Here is a 24,265-nt window from a genome sequence, read left to right as displayed (position 1 = left end):
CTTGGAGGACCTGGACTCTATGGTCAGTGACGAAGAGGGCCTCTGTTCTGTCGGCGCTTGCGTGGTGCGAGCTGGTTCCGCATGCGCAGTGGGGTTGAGCGAAGCGCACGCTGAAGAGGCTCGGCGGCTGTTGCGGGTGTATCAAGTCCGATCTCTTCGATTAAAGAGGGCGACGAGGGGCCCCCCTGCGGGATCCACACACATACCTCAGGTGACTAGTTCCCTAGATTGGTTCCTCAAAGGACTGACTTTGGTTGTGTCCAGTGACAAGGGCAGTCGAGAGAGAGTAGGCCCCTGCGTGAAAAATGTTTGGACACCACCGCTACCACCCGCCAGCTCCTTGTCGGTCTTCCTTGTCGGTCTTCCCTTGTCGTAGGTATCTTTGTACGAGCGGAGGAACCCGGTGAAGGAAAACGGGCCAAGTGACTGTAGGGCCTCTTCAGTATGCTTAAACCGAGGGTGCCTTGAGGTGAGGTGGCCTCGGGAGATCCCAGTGCCACCCACACCTCAGGACACAGCACTTTGCTCTTTCCGGGCCTGAGAAGTCTATTCCTTTTTTTATTTCTACTCCAGGAAATACTCCCTCTCGGTGGAAACTAGACCGGATACTTCCAGGGACCAGTGGGATGGGTCACAGTGTTGTCAAGAGCTGGGTTATAAAGGCTTCACGAGTAGTTTATTCATCTGATAATTTATTTTTAAAAATTGAAGCTCATATTGTCTTATTGCTCGAGTTGTGCATTTCTGTGGAATGAGTCACTCCTTGAAACTAAAACATGCTATTGAGTTTCTTACGTTTCATATCGGTTTGCTGTATTTCAGCACTGATGAGAACATAATTGTAGACTTACATGCCGTGGTCTTACAGTTAAGCAAAACTAAAAACATGAGATAAAGGAATTTTAGGGTTAAATATATATTCGGCCTGAGGTTCCTTTTATTATCCCCCAAACTTAAGCTACTTTAATTTTCAATAAGCAAGAAACATTGTGTCTTGTAGAAAAAGTGTAGCAGAGAAGTCTTGGTTTTTCTCCCGATTGAAGTTGTTCAAGGAAAAAAAGTTGTAACTCTGTGTCTTTCAACAGTTTGGGAATTACTTATATGAGTAGAGCTTTACTGCCAATTCTCAGTTCATTTGATGCCAAATGATTTAGAAAAGACACACGGTAATGTTTGTAGATATTGGTGCTTCCTATTTCAACTACAGTGAAATAGTTTAAAAACTTTGCGTAGCACTTCTGTGCTAAAAACTATCATGCAAAGAGCATAAGTGTTAGAGCCTAATTAGAATTATCACAAGAGTTGCTTCTATCACATTGTACACTACTTTGGAAAGCATTGTGCTTCCTTTATCCATTATGATGACTTGCCCATGCACTGGTTTACGAAAGAAGGCCTACCTACCATTTGACCAGGCAAAATTACTGACAGTGCAGAGTACTTGAAATTAGTATGGGATTCAGTTAATATATTCTGAAAGATGGTTGTTCTTTACTAAAAAATACATACTGTATCGTAGTACTCTGACATACTGAGGCTGTGTGGGTTAAAGATACTCTGATTTACTGTCAAAAGACTTGGGTTTAACTCCTATTCTAGTAATTATTAAGCATTTGTCCTTAAGGAAGTCACTTAATTCTGTACCTTGGTTCCTCGTTAATTGATTGTTTCACTGTGCTCCTTTTTAATAACGTACATTGCAGTTATTTACGAATTAGTTTGTTTTCCACTCTTTACCTAAATTCTTAAGTCTTAATTGTTGTGTCAGTAGTGCTTAGTACATAGTAGGTACTGAAAAGTAACAAATTAAGTTACAAAATGGAAATAATACTTCCTTTGACTTTTAATATCTTATATTTGTATAGCACATTACACTTTCAAAATGTTTTTTACATGTATTTTATCTCATTTGATTCCACAAGTCTGTGAGGAACATAGCACAGACTAGAATCTATAGTTCAGTGGGAACACATTTCCAAAGCAACCACAGCTAATAGGTGATAGAGCATCCACATCTATAGCTATTCCCAAAGTTCACTATGCTGCTTGCCTGACGAGGACTTATTGAGGGGCAAATAAGTCAAAGTGCTTTGAAAATTATATAGAGGGCTGATGGATACTAGCTTGTGGCTTGTTTTCCTGATTTTTTTAAGTTAGTATAATTATTAGCATAAATAAGGAGATGTTCAAAATCTATCAATATTCAGATTCTTTTTGAAATGGATTCTTTTCGTACTTATTGGCCACTTTCTATCTTTACTGTGAGTAACATACCATCAGCAGTATTCCTTTATTGCCCTATTTATTGCTGAGACTTATTATAACTCCTAAAGGTGTAGCATTTATAGCTTCCATCAGTATTGTTTTTACACTATTGCCTATTTTCTTTAACCATCAAATTAAGCCTTGCTTCCCGAAAATTATCTGCTTTACAACTTGAGGAAACCTGATAAGCAGATGTGGTTAGCACATGTTAAAGCTCTTAAAACTTTTTCACATATTTTCATGGCATTTTTTGATACCCAGTTTGAAACTTTTTTAGCTCTCAAATTTTAGTACTCTACATACAGATATTTGATAAGAGTTTTTAAAAAAGGCCCTGTTTAAAAATGAAACAGCCAGCTCAGCTGTTTCTTGGTAGGTAATTCTGGTCATTGATTGTCTACTTCCCTTTATTTACTAAATCCCTGTTTTGTCAAGCTACAAGAGAAATGCATCTCCGCCACTATTGTTAATATGCTGCTTTTTTGTTGTTAAACAGGGTAGATTAGTACTGAAAGTTTTCACTAATCTGTATTATATGCTCCAGCAGTGAATGTGTATATTAACGTTGCGTTTTGTGTAAGATGTTTCTAATAGTAATACGTTTATCAATAATATTGAGAGAAAAATGTAGCCTGATGAATAAGCACGGACTGTAGTTCCAAACTTCACGAGTTCAAATTCTGACACATCACTTGTTAGCAGTAGATGACAGAACAAGCTGCCTAACCTATGCTATGCTTCGGTTTCTTCATCTGTAAGGTAGGGAGAACTAGGGTGAAAGTGGCACCTCAGGGAGATAGGCAGTGGCCAGATCATATAGGACCCTGTAGGTAGTAGAAAGATGTATAATCAATGGAAAGCCACTAGGGAAGATACATGTGGATGCAGTTAGCAGTTCTCAGACTGCACTGCAGCAGAACTTGGAGGCTCTATGAGCTGGATGTGGATGTTCTATCAGTATTCACCAATTAATAAGAAAAAAGTTAATGAATTTTCCACAAATTTTTCATAGGCCCTTAGGTCCTATTACTGCCTGTCTTCTGAGCTTTGACAATAGTAAACTGGGTAAGGTTAGCAGAAAAACATGAAAATCATCAGGTATGATTAGCTTGAGAGCTTCCCTTAAAAAATATTTTTTTACTCATGGTAGGATTTCCGGCTTGTGGGTCATAAAAGGAATGGTGCTGAAAATAGGTTGGGTGGATCAAAGGGAGTAGTTTTAAATATATTTAATGCTTGGAGGTTAAGAGAAATTTGAACTCTATAGTAATGTAGATCTATAAAGCTATTCTCAAAATTGGGTATATCTATTCAACAAAAGAGAAGAGTGTTTGGGAGTAATGGAAAAAGTAAAAGCCAGAAATTATGGTAATTGTGAATTAAATGCAAGTTTGGGGGAAAAAATCGGAGAGAATACATTTTAGTTAAATGTAATATCTTTTGTGATTAATAAACTTAGTTTTTGTCCTGTCATATGCTACTGTAATTTTGGCTATTATATCTTTTGATATATGGTTAGGGTTTAAGTAATTAGAAGATTCTTACCTTTATGTGATGGGTGGTAGCATATACAGTCCTAGCTAATCTGCAGAAAGAATAGCTTTAGAATTTGCTGATAGGTTTGTAACAGTAGTCACGCTTCCCATCACTTGTTATTTCTTGAACTGGTGGTATTAAAATAGTATTTTACCCTTGAGTTGTACCTTTAATTCTTAGGTCTCAAAGTACTTTATAGATGGTCATTATTTTTTATGATTCCTCTGAAACTGATGGCAGAGACTCACTCATGCCTTACAAAAATGTGGAGCAAAATAAAAATTAAAGCTCGGTTCCTCAACATTACCTGTTTTCTGATTTGAGAAGTTTAAAGAAGTGAGGAGACTGACAACTTCTTCCAGTGGCAAGATGTGGAAAGTTGACTGACTTGTTTTTATTTTGATCTTAACCGAGGACTGACTTGACTCTTTTGTTTAAAATTGCAGAATGCCAGGTCTAAGTTGTAGATTTTATCAACACAAATTTCCTGAGGTGGAAGATGTAGTGATGGTGAATGTACGGGCCATTGCTGAAATGGGGGCTTATGTCAGCCTGTTGGAATACAACAATATCGAAGGCATGATTCTTCTTAGTGAGTTGTCCAGAAGGCGTATTCGTTCTATAAACAAACTCATCCGAATTGGCAGAAATGAATGTGTGGTCGTCATTAGAGTGGACAAAGAAAAAGGTAAGTGAGAAAAATATCTAAAATGTAAATTTTAGATTTAAAATGGTTTATTATAAAATTTTTTTTGTAAATTGCCTAGTGCAATAAAAAGACAAACCAAAAACAAAACACCACCTTTTACACTTAAATTCTTTTATGTGCACAGTTGTTAGAGAAGGATGACAATTAGCCATCTGAACAAGATCTCTTAAGTTAGTGGTTTAATTAGTAGTATGTCCTAGGGCTAGATTTTATGAGTCAAATAACTTGAATTTTATTCCCAGAGGAATTTTCCATTGAATATTTTCAGACTATGGTAAATAAGCAATTCATAAGTTAAATTGCACACCATCCCGAGTATCATGGTGAAATCTTTCACCATCCTGCCCAGGACATGAATCATCCCTTTCTCCAGTGTATCCATGCTGTATACATTCCAGCCCATTAGCCACTTAGTAGGCTTTTCATTTATCAGATTGACTGTCAAGATATTGCAGTGCTCATGTTCAGGTTACTCTTATATTACTTAGTAATGGCCCTGAAGCCATAAAGTGCTTCCTTTAAGTGAAAAAGTATGTGCGTATAGGGAAAAAAATAGCATATATAGAGTTCAGTACTATATACTAAAAAAATAGTATATATAGAGTTCAGTTTCAGGCATCCACTGGGTGTCTTGAAATGTATCCTGTGCAGATAAGAGGAGACAACTGTATCCCTTAAACTTGAATAATTCTTCATATCACTGCCCCCAAAAGACACCCTGGAATGGTGTCTTACTTTGTATTTCTTTTCTGTTTTATAAAATATATAACAAGAAGGAATCAAATATATTTTCAGTTGCAATCAAAAATATACTTGCATAAGTACAATAGATAAATGTAAAAATCATTTCCATAACATCATTGTTTGTACAGTATTAATTAAAAACAGGAAACAGGAAATCATAGTGAAGTAAATTATGACACATCCATGCAATGCAGTTTTCTATAGAATGAGATCTGAATGATGTGGAAAGATGACCAGGGTAAGATTAAAAAGTGAAGTCCAGAGGATCCTATAGAGAGGATCCATTTCTGATACTAGAAGATTAGGTCCTATTGAGCACATCTTTAAATATTTTTAAAATATAACAGCTGTAAACCCAGAACAACAACAACAAAACTAAAGACAATGGGAGCAATAAAAAATCAGGCTGAAACCAAAGGAAGAAAGGAATTGCACTGGGTAAGTTTTACAGCTCTTTGAATGCATGTAACAGATAGCTTTAAGCAGGGCAGCTAAAATTCTAGTGGAAAACCTACAGTCTTAATGACTTGAGAACCAAAGATAACAATTCTGGGCAACCACAGCAGTTGGAAAGTCATGATAGAAGTTAGAGACAGGAGAAACAGAGGGAGAACCCCTACATTTATACAGAAATTTTGCTCAAGTCTCTGGCTGACCCCTGAACTACTAATACACAGAGTAGACTGCAAGCAGCCTACCAGGGTAAAAATCTACATAGATTTCTGTTGCTCTCCACCTGAGGAAACAGCTTATAGTTTTAAATCCAGGCAAATTAACTGCCTGCTAAAACAAAATCAATATCCTTAAGAACATAAAGGAATTAGAGTCTCTGCCACATACCATTCACAATGACCAGGATGCAATACAAAATTGCTGAACATTTGAAGAAACAGGAAAATAAGACCCATACAGAAGAGAAAAGGCAATTAATGGAGATCAACCTATAGATGACCCCTATGTTGGACTTTGCAGATAAGGATTTTAAAGCAGATACTATAACTGCTCAAGGATATTTGGAAAATATGCTTATAATGAACAAAATGAAATCTTCAGTAGAGAAAAACTCTCACAAAGAACTAAATATAAATTCTACAAATCAAAAGTGTAATATCTAAAAAATTCACTGAATGGGCTAACAGATTAAAATGATAGAAGGCTCAGTGAAACTTAAAGATAGTTCATTTAAAAAAGAACCAATATGAAAAACAGAGGGGAAAAGCAACCTGTATCAAGTATCAAAAGCTCTCTTTTAAAAGAAAAGGAAAGGGCAGAAAATATATTTGAAGAAATCATGGCCAAAAATTTCTCATATTTGTTGAAAAAACAAATTTATAAAGTAGAGAAGCTCAGCAAACCTCAAGCAGGAAAAATACTAATAAGACTGCATCTAGGCACATCAGACTATTGAAACGGAGATAAAGAGAAAATCTTGAAAATAGCCAAAGAAAATGGCACCTTATTTGTTTACAGCGGAACAAGAATACAAATTAGAATGGCATTATTGGAAATAATGGAGGGCAGAGCATTGAATGACATCTTTAAAGTACTAAAAGAAAGAAAACTGTCAAACTAGAATTCTGTATCTAAAGAAAATTTCAACAATGAAAATCAAAATGAGACATTTTCAGGTAAATAGAAACTAAGGATTTATTAGCAAATAGACCTATATTTTAAGAAATGGTAAAGGCCAGAGACATAATGTGATGCCTAAAATCAAAAATATGTAAGTTTTAAAGACCATTTTTTTTTCTCCTAGATTCTTTAAAATACATTTAACTACTTGTCTCATTTCGTACCCATGGGATTTTAATTTATGAAAGTGACTGATGATATGGAGAGGCCAATGCCAAAAATCTTCTTGAAAGATTTTTATTAAGAAATGGAAATGTGCCTTGCTATGCAGGGCCACATGAGGAAGCACCAGATTTTGGTCAGGAGGCAGAAGGAGCCAGGGTAAAGCCTAGACCAGAGCTTTTATTGAAATTTCCACGTGAAAGGCAAGGCACGTCTGAGTAGTTTAGAGTTAGGTAATTGGAATAGTTTTGGCAGGACTCAGGGCATCAGGGCTGTTCCTGGTTGTCTCTTACCTGGCCCTGTGCTGATTTAAGGCAGGTGGAATATTGGCTTGGTGCATGACACTTTCATGAGTCTCAGAGTTGGGGATATAGGTTCTGGATTGGTTAGTTTGCATATGGAAGGCTGCTCCAGGTGAGCCCTTTGCTGACTCTTAAGAATTAGCTAGTTCTGGAGGGGGATAAGGGGGTCTCTCCCCACTCAGCCAAGCCACAAATGTCAGAGCATCAAGAATACAGAAAATATAGTTAATACAGTTGACACTGTGATGAATGGATGCCAAAAAGACCAATAGAAAATCTTTTGACTTTCATTTCGATAATTGAAAGTTATTTCCCTCCAATGAAATAATATAGAATAGATAATTACGTGATAATGAAGATACATTTCTGAAACAAAAAATTCCTCTTGTACTTCTTATGCACTAATTCGTTGGTAGGATTTCAGTGGGAAGTAAGTGCAGGTATGCCAAACAAATGAGCTGGTTGTGAAAATTTGTTGGCAGTAGGCACCTGGACAGAGATCATTTTTTTTCAAAATTTTCTTATAGGATATATTGATTTGTCAAAAAGAAGAGTATCTCCAGAAGAAGCAATCAAATGTGAAGATAAATTCACCAAATCCAAAACTGTAAGTTGACTTTTGAGTCAAGTAAGTCCACTATTTGATGTGTTTTATACATAATCAGCCTGTCATGTTCCTGGTGGAAAAATAAAAAATAAAAATAACTATTTATATTTCCAGTTATATGTTATATAGAAATATAATTTTTTAAAACAATTTCAAAAGAATATGATTACAGTATTTTTATCTCGTGGTGTTAACTACTTTGAAGCATTGCTTTTGATCTAATACTCTCAAAACAGTACTGGATTAATGTTTTTAAGCTGTTTTAGGAATACATTAACGGGTGGTTTCAGCTGGTTTTGCTTGTTATCACATGTAGTTCTTGACTTTCATCCCTGTTCTGGGTAAGGGTCACAGAGACAACCAGCTGTTGTATGTTAAGAATGAACAAGGATTTGTAAAATGTCTGTGAATCCGGGAAAGCAACACAGGGGCCTGTTGCCAGTTTTTGTTTTTTTCCCTATATAGTTAAGGTTATTTTTTTTTTCCTTTTTATTTTTGCTCTAATGTCTTACTTCTCCACAGTAAGCATGAGTAAAGCAAGAGCAGCCATTTCTGCAGTCTTCCTCTTCTGTCCATATTGCTCTCTGGTCCTATTTAGATTATCCTCATTCCTTAGATCCTCCGTGCTTAATGGCACTGTTTCCATTGTTTTTGTTCCTTTGCCTCTCTCTTGTGTCTTTTGTTCTCTTCTGCCATGTGTGTTTCTGTCTTCAGGATAAAATGCCAAGAAAACAATGTTTAAATGAAGAGCAGATTTTTAAAATTTTGTTTGACTCTAGTAAAAAAGAAATAAAAATCTAAAAGCCATCAGACCATTACCCAGTCTTTCCCTTTGTTTTACTGACACGTTTACTATTAACTGCAGTATGGTTTACACATTCAAAAGCACTATCAGGAAGGTCCTTTTTTAATAAAATCTAGGACCTTGCCACTCAGAATATAGTCTCTGGACCAACAGCATTGGCATCATCTGACTCTTTATTAGAAGTGCATGATCTCGGGTCCCACCAAGTTTGAGAATCCAAATTTGAGAAGCAGTGCTCTAGGAAACTTCCATTTTTTTTTTTTGTCACCTAGGATATTGTAAAATGAGTATGTTAGTAATCTTATTAGGGTGGTAGGGTAATAGAATAAATAGCCACTGTTAGTGCCTCTCCTTACTCACTTTTCATGTGTAAGTAACATAAAAACCTCCTTATACTTTTTTTCTTCTTTAAGCCCTTTTATTTGCTTGTTATTTATTTATTTATTTACTTATTTATTATTTATGCCTACAGCACCTGGTCTTCCTAGGTGGTCTCCCATCCAAGTACTAACCAGGCCCAACCCTGCTTAGCTTCCAAGATCAGACATCCGGCTTGTGCAGGGTGGCATGGCCATAGACCATGGACTGTGGCTACACTGGGGCACAAACCCAGGACCTGCTGCATGTAAAGCAGACATGCTAACTGCTACACTGTGGAACCACGTCCAAGCCCTTTTATTCTACGGGGATTAGAAAAAGAGTTTGGCAGCAGCGGGTAGGATCGAAAGATAACAGAAGAAAAGATACCGAAATCTCAGTCCTGGTTCCATAATCTCACGTGGAGGAGTAGTAATTATAGCTTATGTTGGTTTAACAGGATTTGTATAATATACAAATTTCACACATTTGTATAAAGCATTTGTATAGTGTTTTCCATTTCTAGGGTGCATTTGTATATATTTGATCTATGTAAGAGCTCTGTGCAGTAAAAATGAGAGCTACCAATATCTCCCTTTTCCAAATGAGGAAACAGATTCAGAGAGGTTAATTTATCCCAGTCGAGACTTGATCTGGGTCTTAAGACGCTAAATTCTGTACTATTTCTACTTGTTATACCCATTTTTGAGTTAATTATTATGGGAAAGCAAATATTTCTCTATGGAGAATTCGTTGGATGGTGATTTTTTGTTGTTAAAGAATTATTGTAGTCAATTTAACCAAAGATTTGTTTTTAGACTCTGTCTACTAAAGTGTAAAACATCTACTAACTTTAGTAGATCTCTTACCTTTGTATTGTTGAACTCTTCATTTTGTTTCTAGGTTTACAGCATTCTTCGTCATGTGGCTGAGGTGTTAGAGTACACTAAGGACGAGCAACTGGAAAGCCTGTTCCAGAGGACTGCTTGGGTCTTTGATGACAAGTACAAGAAACCCGGATATGGTGCCTATGATGCATTTAAGCATGCAGTCTCGTAAGAACACCTTTTTGGCTCTGCTTCTACCTTCACATCACAGCTGCTGGGTCGAGAGACTGACATTTAATAGTACAACATCCCTGTATTAAGTCCTTGCCAAATTTAAATTAAAATATTTCTGTATAAAAGGCCCATGAGATAGGCCAATCGTATATAGCCAAGCCTATTTAATTTCACATGTCATTAGTTATAGTTTCATAAACGCTATGGTTTCATCTCACACTACTTCACATATTTCCTTCTAGTTTTTTATTGTCCTGGGTGACTTCAGGGCCAGTATAGATGTCTTATCTAAAATTCTAACCTCTCGTTTTCTTTACCTCATAATTCCTTAGACCTCATCCCGTGCCACTTTAGCCAGTCTTCCATATGGCCTCACCCTGGGTCTACTATCACCAGGATTTGCTCTGCTTCTAAAACCTTTAATTAACACATTCTGTTTTTACCATAGCCACCTGTCCTTCCAGCTACCACATAGTTAGTCCTCCTCTATATCTTAATTCTTATTTCAGGCTCTGATTCCAAAACTTCTTTTCTCTGTCTTTTCACCATTTTCTGCAGTCTCTCTCTTATTCAGCATAGATACACCACGGCCCATCATTTCAACAACTTTTCTTGCCAATATCATGAGCTTTTGCCCTGTTTTTTTCCTCTTACATTCAGCCTTGGATCGGTGTTCCTGCCTTCTCTGCACTTGTAGACTGCTGGGTGCTGCTAGGAAAAACCACAGTCTCGCAGGTTGGTGCCCCTGCATATTCATGGTCTCCAACCTCAGCTGGGCCTTCCCTGCTGCCCCACATTCTCTCTGTTTCTGGTTAGTTCTTCCTCCCATTCTTAGAGTGGCTATTTTAGAGCTTTTCCACACTCTTCCTCAGATACCCAGTCTACCCCTCTTCCCTTACTCTCACCTGGTGCACTTACTAAGTATTTTTATAAAGAAAATAGAATCCATTGGGCAGGATCTCCTGTACTTCCTTTCACTAGCTCAGCAAACTTATCTTCATCTCCCCTGTCATTACCTCTTGTGCCCCTGTCACACTGGAATTCATATCCTGTCTGCTCTCAGACTAATCTTACTATCTGTGCCCAGCTATTGCTCAGGGACCTCTTTCCATGTGTTATTTCCCTCTCTTGGGTCTTTAGTCTTTCCCTTTTTCAGTTTCGCTCCATCAGCATAAAAATATGTTCTCATTGCTCCCATTTACACTAAAAAATAAACTGCTAAACCTCTCTGCTTTGTCCTGTAGCAAGCACTGTGTCCTCTCCTTTTAGCATCCAGACTCCCTCAGTTCTCTGTACTTACTGTCTCTACTTCTGCACCTCCCACTCCTTCCTAAATGTTCATGCTCCACAAGCAGCCTCATCACTGCACTGAAGTTACCTTCCCAAGCCTTGTGCTGCCAAGACATACTGTTTCCCTCAGCTCTCAGAATGGCCCAGCAGGGCTTGGAACTATTAGATGTTAGAGCCTGCAGCAAGCCAACTTATTTGGTTCTCTAAATCCCTTCCAGTTTACTCCCACCTTTGGTTTTTTTTAAATATCACGTTGTGGGGGAGATGAGAATAGTAATAATTATAATAGCTAATGTATAATTCTCACAGCAAACTGTGGTATAAGTGCTATTAATGTCTATTTTATAGATGAGGAAGTTAGGCAGAGAGTAAATAATTTGTCTAAGTTCATATAGCAAATGGTAGAGCCTGGATTCAAACCCAGACATCTGGCTCTATCCAGAGTTTATGCTATTAATCATTAAGCCTAGTTTTATATTTCTCTCCTCCCAGACTTCAGTCCTGCACTCAGAACATTTAACTTGGCTTAGTGTCATCATCTGGCCCTGGCTTACCCCTCTTGCTTCCACCTCCAGCTGTCCCTTCAGCACCACTCAGCCTTAGCATGTATTATTCCCTTTCCTTTAACATTCTTCTCTTGCTTCATCAGTCATGTAGCAACTATCCAGGTTTAAGTAATGCTAATTCTTTGCTGCATGTGCTTTATAGTTTTCTTTTAAATAAGAAATAAAATTTCTGAAATAGTTAGAAATAATGTTTTACCCTTCCTAACTCATTCTCCTCATCAGTGGTAACCACTATTCTGAAATTAGTATGTATCATAATTTATGTTTCTGTGATTTTAATAAATATATGTATTCATAAAGTGCATATAAAAGCATTTTTTGCATTCAAAATATCTGTACCTTGAATTTTTACTCATATATTATTGAATAGTATTTCTCTAAATTGATAGATGTATGCTTATATTTCTATATAGCATTTTATTGTGAGAATATGCTTTATTTGTTCTGTATTAGAAAAAAGGTAATCATCCCCCTAATTTTACAGATAATGCTATGATGAATACATGTTTTCTGTGTATACATGTTTGGGAGCCTCTAAGGTATATATCTAGGAATAGAATTGTTAGGTCATAGTATTAATTATATGCATCTTTAAATTTACTCAGTTTTGCCAAAATAATCTCCAAATTGGTTATATAATTTATATTCCCTCAAGCAATTGTATGAGTATTACTATTTCTCTTTATCCTCACTAACATTTGGTATATATCTCACATTTTTTTTCTTGCCAAACTGAAGGATGTATAGTAATATCTTGTTTTGATTTGCATTCTTTTGGCTGTTGGTGAACTTAAGAGCTTTTCATATGTTTATTGACCATTTATATTTCTTCATTGAAACATCTTTTTATCTCATTTGCCCATGGTTTGTTTTCTTTTGTTTTGTAGAGCAGTGTTAATTGAATGAAAGTTTCTTCCACCCATATTCTTTTGCCTTTCGTTCCTCAACCCACGCTTTTTAAGCCTGATGCTTATTTATGTCATTCCTTTTTTAATACATCATACCTTTCTTAAAACAGTTCTACCTTTGCTTGTTAAAATTTTATCATTCTTTTAGTCATTGTTTCTTTTTGTCTCATTTGCTCAGCAAACAAAATTTTGCATTCTTTTGGTTTGAGCCATTGACTAAGAGCCTTGTCCCTGTCTTGTGACACTTAGGAGGGTCAGATGAAAATGCCACTTTGTCTATGAAGTCCTTCCTGACCCTAACTGGAAGTCATACCTTCCTCTCCTGATTCCTAAGGATGCAGTTTAATATAAATTTTTTTTCATGTTTTTGTTCTTTTCAAGCTAGATTATAAGCTCCTTGAAGTAGAGACTGCTAATAACATGGACATGCTTAAGTATAGTGGATGTCAGGTGTATTAGGTGTATTTTAAATTGCTTGCTTTAGCCAGACCTCTAAAATATTTCTCTTAATGGTAATCAATTGAGTGTTGTCTATTTGTCGTATACTTGCATTATCTTATTTAGTACCACAATCCAGTGAGATATACTGTTTTCGTTCTCATTTTACACATTTGGAAACTGAAGTCTGGATTGGAAACTGAGGTCTGGAAAGTCCTAAAGACACATAGTTATTAAAGTGCAAAGGCAAGATTTGAAGTCATTCTGTGATATTGTTTGCTATTGCAATTATCAGTAAAATAACCTTGACCTTTTGTTGTTTTTTTGTGTGTTTGTTTGTTTTTTTAATCAGAGACCCATCTATTTTGGATAGTTTAGATTTGAATGAAGGTGAACGGGAAGTACTCATTAACAATATTAATAGGCGTTTGACACCACAGGCTGTCAAAATTCGAGCAGGTAAGCGATTCTTTAAATGATGTTAAAAGATTTTGCATGTACCAAAAAAGCTGTTAAAAATGAACCTTACCAAAGAATATGTTATGACATCAACATCTGTAAATTTTCTAAATGTATTTTTCATGAGAAGTTTAAGAAATTATTTTTGTTTCTGCTAAATCATAAAATTTATATATCGATACATCTTAAAGCTGCCATACGTATGAGTTTAGCTAACTTTAGGTTTAGCCCCTTTTTTTAAGGGGAGGTGGTTATTTTCATTTAGTGCATACTTTAAAATATTCTAACAGTACAGTAATATTTTCCCATGTTTCTTGATTAACCACTGTTGATAGTTTGGAATATATTCTTTCAGATATTTTTCGTATACTTACATGCTGTATAGGAATGTATGCTGTTTGCACTCAGATATAACTTTTTTTTTTTTTTTTGTCTTTACAAAGATGGGATCATACCATGCAAAATTTTCATCAGCTAGCTTTTTTCCATTTAGTATATCATGGCTGCCCTTCCATGTAGAACATAGGAATCTTTTTCATTCTCTTTAATGGCTAGATAATATTCCACAGAATAATAAACCTTATAAACCAGACCCTCTTGAAGAACATTTAGGGTATGCCAATATTTTATTATTAAAAAAACACTATAAATTAACACCCTTATACATGTACACTTACCTAATTATATAAGTATTATGTAAGGCAGCAGTCCCCAACCTTTTTGGCACCAGGGACCTGTGCTCCTATGAGACTCATGCTTGATAATCTGAGGTGAAGCTGAGGCGGTGATGCTAGCATTGGGGAGCAGCTACAAATACAGATGAAGCTTCACTCACCCACTCACCCGGGCTGTGCTGCCAGGTCACTGACTGGGGGTTGGGGACCCCTGCTGTAAGGCAAATTCCTAAAAGTAAAAGTCTAGGTCATAATTTATGTATGCAATTTCTAAACTGTTCTAAACAATTTGCAAAAGAAAAAGGTGCAGAGAGATTGGAGTCATGATTTTTAACCCAGGTGTAGCCAAAATTCAAGGTGTTGGTTAAATGTCTTTTATAGTATCATCATTCAGGAGCTTGATATGGATGAGAGGATCCATTTCACTGCATATTCTGATAGTTTTAATTAAGCAAGTTAATAGCTGGGATTGATTTCTCATTGAAAAGATAACAGGTTTCATAAGTGTTTGTATACTCATGTTATCTGCCTCGTCTCTGATGTAGTTTAAAAACGCCTTTAAATTTTTTTTGCATTTTTTGGTTTGAGCTTTTAAGTTTTTATAATTTTAGATATTGAAGTGGCTTGTTATGGTTATGAAGGCATTGACGCCGTAAAAGAAGCCCTGAGAGCCGGTTTGAATTGTTCTACCGAAACCATGCCCATCAAGGTGAGTAGTCAGTTTTCTCCCTCCCTACTGAAATATCCACCTACACCAAATCAGATTTTTTTATGATCGTGTTTCATAACAAGCATTATGAAAAGTGGGTCTTGGTGATATTTCCAGGAGATGTTTCCTTTTGTAGACTTTTTGTTGTAGCTACCATTACTGTTACAGTGGATGGAGATTCCAGTTGATATTTAGTGCCAAAGGGCTCCTTTACCGTAAAGAGTTATTATACTTATAATGCTCATAGAATCTTGAAAAGGGCAACATATTCTCTCATATTCACACACAGCCTTTAGGAAGTTTGGTCTGAATCTTTCATTAGCGATAAAATTAACTGAATGGTTGTTACTCATAATCTCTTAGAAGAATGTCTTCTGTCAGTTTAGTTTAGAACCAAATAGGAAATTTTATTTTAGAGACAAATTATCTGTTATGCTGATGATGGCTCTAGTTAGTATAACTGCCAGAGATACCCAGAGGTCGTAATTCTTCCTTTTCACTATTACAGTGGACTTGATTAGATCACTATCAATTAGGTTTTGCTGCATTAACAAACCTCCCCAAATTGCTGAACTGTAGAATTAGAAGCTAGATTTTGGGGTGATTTGATAAGGCAACAGATTAGCAAAATCATTCTTGAACATCCTCGTAGTTATGTGTTCTGTAAGTACACTCATAATTGAATTTTTGTCTTTTCCCTTAGATTAATCTAATAGCTCCTCCTCGGTATGTGATGACCACAACAACCCTGGAGAGAACAGAAGGCCTCTCTGTCCTCAATCAGGCTATGGCTGTTATAAAAGAAAAGATTGAGGAGAAGAGGGGTGTCTTCAATGTTCAAATGGAGGTGAGAGCACTACTGTTTTTGCCTTGTTGTTAAAGTTTTTAAGAAATTTAAGAACATCTAAATGAATTACATTCTAAAATCTTAAAACATGGGATACAGTTAAGATTACAACTCTGCTAAGCATAACTATTGACTCAGAGGGTCCCTAAAAGAGCTTTTTATAAATAAGAATTATTATGGGATGGTTATTGAGAACCATGGTCACTGGTGATGTTAGGTTCCCCCAGAGGAGAAAATAGACAGTGAAAATCAGCGATGGTTATTGTCAGAATTTAATGTGAAATACTTAAAATTTGATCTCAGGATTAGAAACAGGAGTAATTGCCTATATTTCCCTCATCCGAACAAGAACAAAACCTAATTTTCATATGTATATATAAAAATAAATAAATATGTAAATACATATACACGTATAACAATGCCTTCTATGCAAAGGAATAGTAAATAATTTACTTTGAACCTAGAAGATGGCATTTTACAGGATGTAAAAATGCCACTGAGTTTATTTTCATATATTTTCAGTTTCAGCTTGTAAAAATGACAAAATAGTAATTGATGTTAATACACATACTTCTGTATTGTCTTATTCTCACAAATTTCTTCTGTTATTGATCTAGTGGAATTTATTAGTGATATGTCAGCACTCAAAAGTGAATAGATATGAGTTATTAGAAAAATATTTCTTTAAGAGTTAAAGTACTAGGCAGTAATAGTATTGAAATTAAGTTTTGCGTACTATTTAATGACTTCACTTTGAAATTATGCCTCTACTTCCACAGCCCAAAGTGGTCACAGATACAGATGAGACTGAACTTGCAAGGCAGCTGGAGAGGCTTGAGAGAGAAAATGCAGAAGTGGATGGTGATGATGATGCAGAAGAAATGGAAGCCAAAGCCGAAGATTAATCTTGTGGGAAACAGAGTCCAGTTTAAGGAACACAAAGCAGCCCTTCCTGGCTATAAACCCTAGACTTAAAAGTTTTCCAGTACTGAAAACTTCAAAGCTGAATATTTTTTATTTTCAAGTATTTAAATATTCCAACAGACCAAAACATGAAATGCCCTCCTAAATGTCAGCTGTTTTCACACAGTAGCTTCAACACATTAAGCATTTTTAAGGGAGTGGCCTAATTTCACTAGAGACAAATCTTCAAGCTAAAGAACAGTCATAAAATTGGGCTTGTGATTTCCATTTCTTTTGTCTCTAGAGTGATATCCCTTTGTAGTTCAATGCCTCCATGAAATTTACCAGGGGCACCCAAAGCAAATAGTCCCAATCTTTCTATATAAAATGTATCAAGCAAACATTAAATAAATTTCTGGGATATTTAACTATAGGCTTCTTCCTTCTTGTCACCAGTTAAAAGCATTATGATGATTATGATTACTAAGACCCTAATTCTATTCATTTTAATCTAGATGTAGAATTAAAAGGGCAGATGACTAAAGGATCTATCTATACAGCAGATCCTTTCAAAAGGAGGGCGTACAGAAAATAATTTTAACACCAGTGAAAGTTGGCTCTTAAGGGAAAAAAAGCCTTAAAATGCAATTAAAGTATTGATTGTGTGCCTTTTACCTGTTTGAGACTGATGACAACATACGTGAGGAGAATTTATCACACTGGTCCTACCTGGTTGGTGTACTGAGCTGCTTCCCTTGAGTTGGTAATTCAGGGTGGTAAAGTAGTTTTTTTAAAGATGCTGCTGCTTTAATGTAGTTATTTGGAGTATCATTGTCCAACTTTTGATTTTTTTCCATTAAAATATTCACTAGGTGCCACCCAGAGCTTCAGTTCTCTTTAGAACAGACTGGGGATCTGTTTGAACACAACAATAATTGTTCTACATTTCCCTCCTTTTTATCTTTAAGAACTAGTTATTTTAAAGGTGTATAAATTTAAAGGTAAATAAATATTATAAAGGTAAGTAAAATTCATAGATAACACATGGTTTGAAGTTACAGCTGCAGTAGCCAGGGTGTAGAAAGTCTGGTCTTCATAGATTTAATCTTTTAGGCTACTTGAGGTACTAGATATAATTTTATTAATTATTCCTAAGAATTGCTATTTAAATAGAAGATTAAACCTTTAGTTAATATTAAAGGGACTGGAAAGTAGAAGAGTGTGTTGGTGAGATAATTTGTGTCATATGTGAAGGTTGTCCCTTTGTTTAATTTAGCAGCCTTTACTAGCTTTTTAAATCTAAAATCTGACCTCATGGCCATTTCCACAAGGGAGCCATGATCACTAGCAAGCATGCCACACAGGGAATGTTTAGAGGAAAATAATATACTCAAAATTTGCAGATAATTTTTCACCTTGGTCTTTTTGAGGAGTCAAAAAAAAAAGTATAAAACTCACAGCATCAAGATGTCATCTAAATATATAACTGGTGCTCCTTAAATGTTTTAGGCTGGGGAAGTAAATTTTTTGTTTAACTGAATATTTTTATACATCAAAAGCCATAACTTGAGAAATACTGGTGGCCTTCATGGTGAGTGATTTTATCCCATGCAGGCCTTTTGCTCAGTTCCATCATTCTGCAAATTCATGACCCTTGCCAGAGAAAAGAGCAACACCTCAGTGATACCATGAAGGGGAGAGCTAACTGAACTTAAAGCCTATGTATGCCCTACTGACCTAAAAGGATCACTTTCAAATATGAGAATAAGTTACACACCCAGCTCCCAATAACTTGAGGAATAGGTTGACAAAAGAATTGACCAGTTTATCCAAATCTTGCCTCTCTTCCCCCAAAGCCTCTTCATTAAAAATTGACAGTTTCATCAACTCCCCATTCTGCATTTGAGGTTAAGTAGTTATCAACGGTAACAACATTAGCAATAGCTTGGGCCTTACGCATAATTAATTGAAGTGATTGAAAATGGCTGACAAAACACATGAACATTCAAACCATTTTTGATGTTTTCTAGCAAGACAAACCAATACTTAACATGGGGAATGCTCAGACACTTAGCAGGAACCTACAAAGACACGCTAAGCATTATGGTAGCGCAAAGCAGTACAGTTATACTCAGCTGCCATACTTCCAAACCTTGATTTAGCTACTTTTACATTAAGAACAATTGAATTAAAATGGTTTGGGCTTTTTAAAAATTCAAATGCTAGTACCTTGGCAAGGGTTGTTCCCTGATTTGCCTCAAGGTGATCATCTACTTTTCAGTGCATGAGGATTCCGATATACAGAGTGGGGTGCAGTTGTGCCAATTTGGAGTCAAGAAGCCATCAAACCAAATGTAGTTGAATTCAGATAAACACCTGTTGAGATTCAAAAAGCAATAAAGAAACTAATTCCAGGGACATTAGACCTTGGTAAAATGCCAAATGAAAAATGATTATTTTAAAGGCAATCTCTTACAATGTAAGGAATGAAGTAAAACCTCATTATCTTGGAATTCCTGATCATTCAGGTCAAGTACCCTAGATGAGGTTAAGGGGACAGTTCAAACTAAGGACAAATTTTTACTTAAGGTATTAACCTATTCCCCTTAAATGTAAGTTCCGTATCTATTCATTAAAGAAAGTCTAAGCACTTGTACTTAGCAAGAATGCTGGCAGTAACCTGTGCCAGATTACTGTGTAAACTTGAAATAAAAATATTTTTAAAGATACTGTATGATACAGACTTTTCACTACTTCAGATTAACTGGTTAAACTTCTTGGTACCTATTTGTCTCAGTTAATGTTCACTTTCAAACCAAAATTTCATACCTTGATTTGACTCTTGCCATTTACATCTTTCTCTGTCTTTTTCTAAATGCTATTTTCCATAGTAAAGTTTTTTTTTTTTTTGGTACATGTGACTAATCTTCAACTGAGTCTTTTTTTTCTGTGATGTATAATACTTATACAAGCTTATTTTTCAAAGCGAAATGATATTCTCCGACCAAAATTTTGCCACCATCCCCACTTTAAGATGAAGCACGTCTTAGTAAAAGAGATTACTTGAGATGTCTTCATAATCAGCTTGTATAATTCTTATAGCCTCAAGCGTGAGAAACCTTTGAAAATTATAAAGCTTTGTATGGGAATACATGTTTCTAATAGAAACATGTCAATTTTGTTAATTCCTGAGTGTTAGAGTCGCTGACAGCATTTCAGAGAGAGCTGCCAAGAGACTAGCATCTTAGTATTACAATATAGCTAGTTAGTGTTAGAACAAGGGAAACCTATTTTGGTGCCTGAGGAATGAATGGCTGGCTGTGAAGATGGGCGAAAGTCGAGATGCTGACTCCTAATGGCTGTTCTAGGATTTCCAGGTAGTTAACATGAAGGTGGGGGAAGGAAATAGCACCACTGCCGAATATAATCTAAGGAACTTTTTCACCAGCCACACTCGAAAGCAGTACAAAATATACAAAAGTTTTAACACTCGTTTTTCAGGAAATCCTGTCTGTGTCATCTGGTAAGAGGGAAGAATCCTGGTCCTGTGCCCTTAGGATCCTTGTCACGTTAGCTTTTTGATGGCTTCAATCCACTCCGCTCGCTCAGCCTTGCTGCTGGCCTGGATATAATAGTGTATGTCATCCTTAGTAATCACTTTGAAGAGATTTCCCTGGACATTCCCTTTTACCCCTAGGGAGAAAAAAAAAAGTGAATGAATATCCATGTCTGCTTCCAGTTGAAACTGGCTGAAAGTCAACTGAGACACAGACAAAAACACAAATAATGAAGTATTTCTTAAATACAAGTGTAGATGGTCAGGAATCCCACTAGATGCATGCTTTCCTCTTTTCCTCCCTTTATTCCCTCTCCCTCACCTGTGCCTTAAGGCCTGCAAATGCTACGGCGGGACATTCTTGGAAGCCTTGGCCTGCCCACTATGCTAACCATAGATCTACAATTTCATTCATATCAAATAATCCAGGATGTTTATGTAAAAAGCAGGCTAAAACTTGGGATTTGATTTTAAATCGTTTAATTTCCTTGAACCTCAATTTCCACATCCATAAATTGGGTATAATACTGTCTTTCTATCCTAGCTGGCTATTTTGAAATTAGTGTGATAATAGATATTCAAGTGTGTCGCTAACCCTTAAGCACTGTGTAAGCGATTATTCTTAGGTGGAAGCTTGTGGGCCAGTAAGTATAGAAATTGAGGGGAAAGAATATTAAAGACAAGGATTAGTTAATTGTGTCGTTACACTAAGAGCACCTAGAAATTGAGGGGAAAGAATATTAAAGACAAGGATTAGTTAATTGTGTCGTTACACTAAGAGCACCCAAGCTTTTTTCTCTAATTCTGAATTGGCTTCAAAACTCACTCCATTCATTGTCTCATTGAGAAAGCTCTACCCAGCTCCCAGAGCTCAGTCCTTTGTCGGGAGAGCACTATTGAGAGAGCGGGAGGGAGGCTCCTGAGTTTTTCGGGCTGGGGCCGAAGTTGCACCTTACCCGTGGGAACACCATTATCCTCCAGAGCAGACACGAGTGAACCACGAAGAGAAAACCCACCTACTGGCCGGTTTTCTTCCTGCAGAGGAAAAGACACCTGTTTAGGAACTGTGCGAATGCACAAAAGGGAAGAGTTGCGCTCTTGCCTCTGTAGTCACCCTCATGCCAGCCAAAAAAGTCAGTGAGAGAGTCATTTGTAATAGAAGATGAGGCTGAACTTGGACATCACGTGGCCAAGTTATATGCTCCAGTAAGGAAGTTAGGGCTTCTTCATTTCGCAGCCAGTAGCAGCAGTGCCACACCCCTCCCTGGCTCCCAGGCCCTCCCTTCAGTCTGGCAGGGTCCCAGGGGGTTCCTCCAGGCTCCTTCACAGTCTCAGTTTAGGGCGAGGGTTCCTGACTGAACCTTGGTGAGGGAGGAACTGCCGGTCTTCACTCTCAAAAAAATGGATAACAATCATACATCTAACAAGACAAGGCTGAACAGCTGACTAAAAGGCCATTTCTCTTTTCTTTTGACTGGAATTAGATCGACTTAGCATCTAGTAATACTTATCTGAAACTCAGAATAGAAATTCTTTGATCAATTAGAAAAAAATAAAATTAATAAATTATGGCTTAAATGTTATATAGTAAAAGAAACTTGTCAAAACATGGGTGGGGACAAGAGGCTGAGGAGGCAGAATCCATGGGATCTGTGGATAGAAAGGAGAGAAGGGCCTGGGTAGCATCAGTTAGGAGCCTAATTATCAGCCCACCTCATCCTTCTTAGCCACACGGCAAGCTCTGGAAAAACTAAAAGATGTTTTTCCTCTCAAAATAATGAAGACCCACTGATTAGGCAACGATGTAACGAAAGAAAGGGGTGATCATACAGTTAAGAGTAGCCTGGATTGTGGAAGGGAAGACATAACGTGGTGGAAGTTACAATAGGAATGCTGAGAGAAAGGAATTGGAGCCAGCTGCCTGCTATGCTTGGGAGAGAAGTGTCTGGAAGCCTCACACACGGTTACCGAGTGAGCCTGGGGCACTCACTTTGGAAGGGTCGTAGTAATGCAGGAAAGCTGGGTCCTTCCTCAGAACAAAGCGCCGTACCTTCCAGTTTTTCCTCTTGTGGCCCTGAGGCAAAGAAAGGGTTCAAAGATCATTGGTGACAACTCTTATTCTCTTCTTCCCACTTCCTTGCATTGAATACCAAACCTTCGAGCTAGCCTTCTCTGTTCCAATGAGACTACTTTCTAAGAGCCCCCCAGGGACCCAAGGATTGAGGTGATGTGTCATGGACTTACTTCCCTGCTCAGTCAGTGACACTTGAGCAAAAACACTGTCACATTTAGTGGAGTTGACAGAGCCAAAGAGGGTCAGCGCTGAAGGAAAGGAGGAGCATTACCTGGACACCATTCAGGGCACAAGGAGGACAAGGAAGCAGCAGGTGCCCACTGGACTGAGAGCTCACAGGCAAACTTGAACCCCAGGGCACCAACTTTTTAAGCGTCAACTTAGTCCAAAAACAAACCGACAGTTGCATGTATATATGTGCACACATATACAGTAAAAACCACTTTAACAATTGCATCAGAAAGAGTAAGAAATGATCAATCATATGTTAAAACCTAAATGTGTAAGATACTGATGAGTGTATGACTCTCTTTAGCATCACCCCCTCGATCACAAACCTTCCTTAGCCCGCTAGTGTGGAACCCCTAATCGCCTCCCACGCACTCCTCGTGGTCTTCTAGGGCCCTCACCACCTCCCCTCCTCACTTGACTCCCATCAGGCGGTTTCTTGGACGGTGAATAACCTAGGAGCCGATGGTGATCCCGATATGGGAGTGGTGCTGAGCAGCCTTCGGGGCCATTTTACAGACACGCACATTCCCACAGTGCACTGGATGCGCACAAATGCAAGGGGTGTGCAGAAGGTATGCTTACACTTCATGTGCGGGACGTGGTGATTTTGTTCACAGAATAGCCTTTTTGTCACACCCAGGCAGAAATGCTGCAGGCGTGACTGTGACATGGTTCTCTCCCCTTTAACGTGGCTGCTCTCCCAAATATGGTTAGGAGTGGTGGCCACGGTCAGTTTTTAAACACTGAGATTACACTGCAGAATTTCATCTTCAACCTATTGAAGTAGGTGGAGAAAAATACTTATTTTTTGTTCGGAAAGCATATCAAGGGGGCATGCAGAGTCCCACAAGAGAAGGCAGAGACCTCAGGAAGCCTCAGGGAAAAGAAGCCCAACAAATGCAAAACTCTAACCCAGTAGGCAATGCCCTTGTAGACAGATGTGAATTGGGCAGTGACATAGACACTGTGTTTTAATGTTGAGATGATTATTTGTACCTTTTCCCACACATCCGTGTGTCTGGGACTCTGTGTGTGGGGGGTGGGCGCACATGCCTGTCCCTTAACTGGCTCCCTGTGGCTGCCTCTGGGCTCCTGCTTTAGCTGGTTCTGCTGATAACTGGTGCCCTCTAGCAATCTCAGCCCTTCCCACCCTTTTGGGAGCATTCCTGCCTCCCCTGAGTTTGAGAACTGGCCATCTCCTCCCTGCTCCAAGGAAGCCATACCTGCTTGGCCAGGTATCCTTGTTTTATCACTGTGCCACTTAACTCCATGGTGCTGAGACTTATTTCTTCCTTGGGACTTGTCTTCTTCTTGTAGCTCTCAGCCTACAAGTGGGAAGGAGAGAGCAGGACTCTGTTACAAAAAGTCCCAGTTCCAGGCGATGGGAGCTACCCCCGGGGAATGGAAAATCCTCAATACGGAAACCCACA

The 24,265-nt window shown here is 37.6% G+C and overlaps 2 protein-coding genes and 1 pseudogene across 2 annotated transcripts in view; 1 reads left to right on the top strand and 2 right to left on the bottom strand.

Moving 5' to 3' along the window:
- The first annotated feature begins 52 nt into the window (after positions 1 to 52).
- EIF2S1 (eukaryotic translation initiation factor 2 subunit alpha) lies at positions 53 to 17,402 on the top strand. Its single transcript, XM_011384098.2, has 8 exons — positions 53 to 211; positions 4,248 to 4,489; positions 7,878 to 7,957; positions 10,023 to 10,174; positions 13,735 to 13,841; positions 15,127 to 15,224; positions 15,928 to 16,071; positions 16,851 to 17,402. The coding sequence occupies exons 2-8, from the start codon at positions 4,249 to 4,251 to the stop codon at positions 16,974 to 16,976; spliced, it is 948 nt and encodes a 315-aa protein (XP_011382400.1). The 5' UTR covers positions 53 to 211; position 4,248; the 3' UTR covers positions 16,977 to 17,402.
- On the bottom strand, positions 9,226 to 9,341 carry LOC111735871 (annotated as a pseudogene).
- A 2,453-nt stretch (positions 17,403 to 19,855) lies between the features above and the next one.
- The window catches only part of PLEK2 (pleckstrin 2), a 9,466-nt gene continuing 5,056 nt past the window's right edge, over positions 19,856 to 24,265 (bottom strand). The window contains exons 6-8 of the mRNA XM_023526758.1: positions 22,521 to 22,604; positions 21,487 to 21,565; positions 19,856 to 20,667 (exon numbers count right to left, since the gene is read on the bottom strand). Coding sequence (XP_023382526.1) covers positions 20,540 to 20,667; positions 21,487 to 21,565; positions 22,521 to 22,604 — 291 coding nt within the window. The 3' untranslated portion in view covers positions 19,856 to 20,539. The remainder of the gene's footprint in view (positions 20,668 to 21,486; positions 21,566 to 22,520; positions 22,605 to 24,265) is intronic.

This window comes from Pteropus vampyrus, unplaced genomic scaffold (genome assembly GCF_000151845.1).
Source record: "Pteropus vampyrus isolate Shadow unplaced genomic scaffold, Pvam_2.0 Scaffold15, whole genome shotgun sequence".
NCBI lineage: Eukaryota > Metazoa > Chordata > Mammalia > Chiroptera > Pteropodidae > Pteropus > Pteropus vampyrus.
The sequence above is the reverse complement of the archived record's forward strand: the minus strand, read 5'-3'. Positions and strand labels throughout refer to the sequence as shown.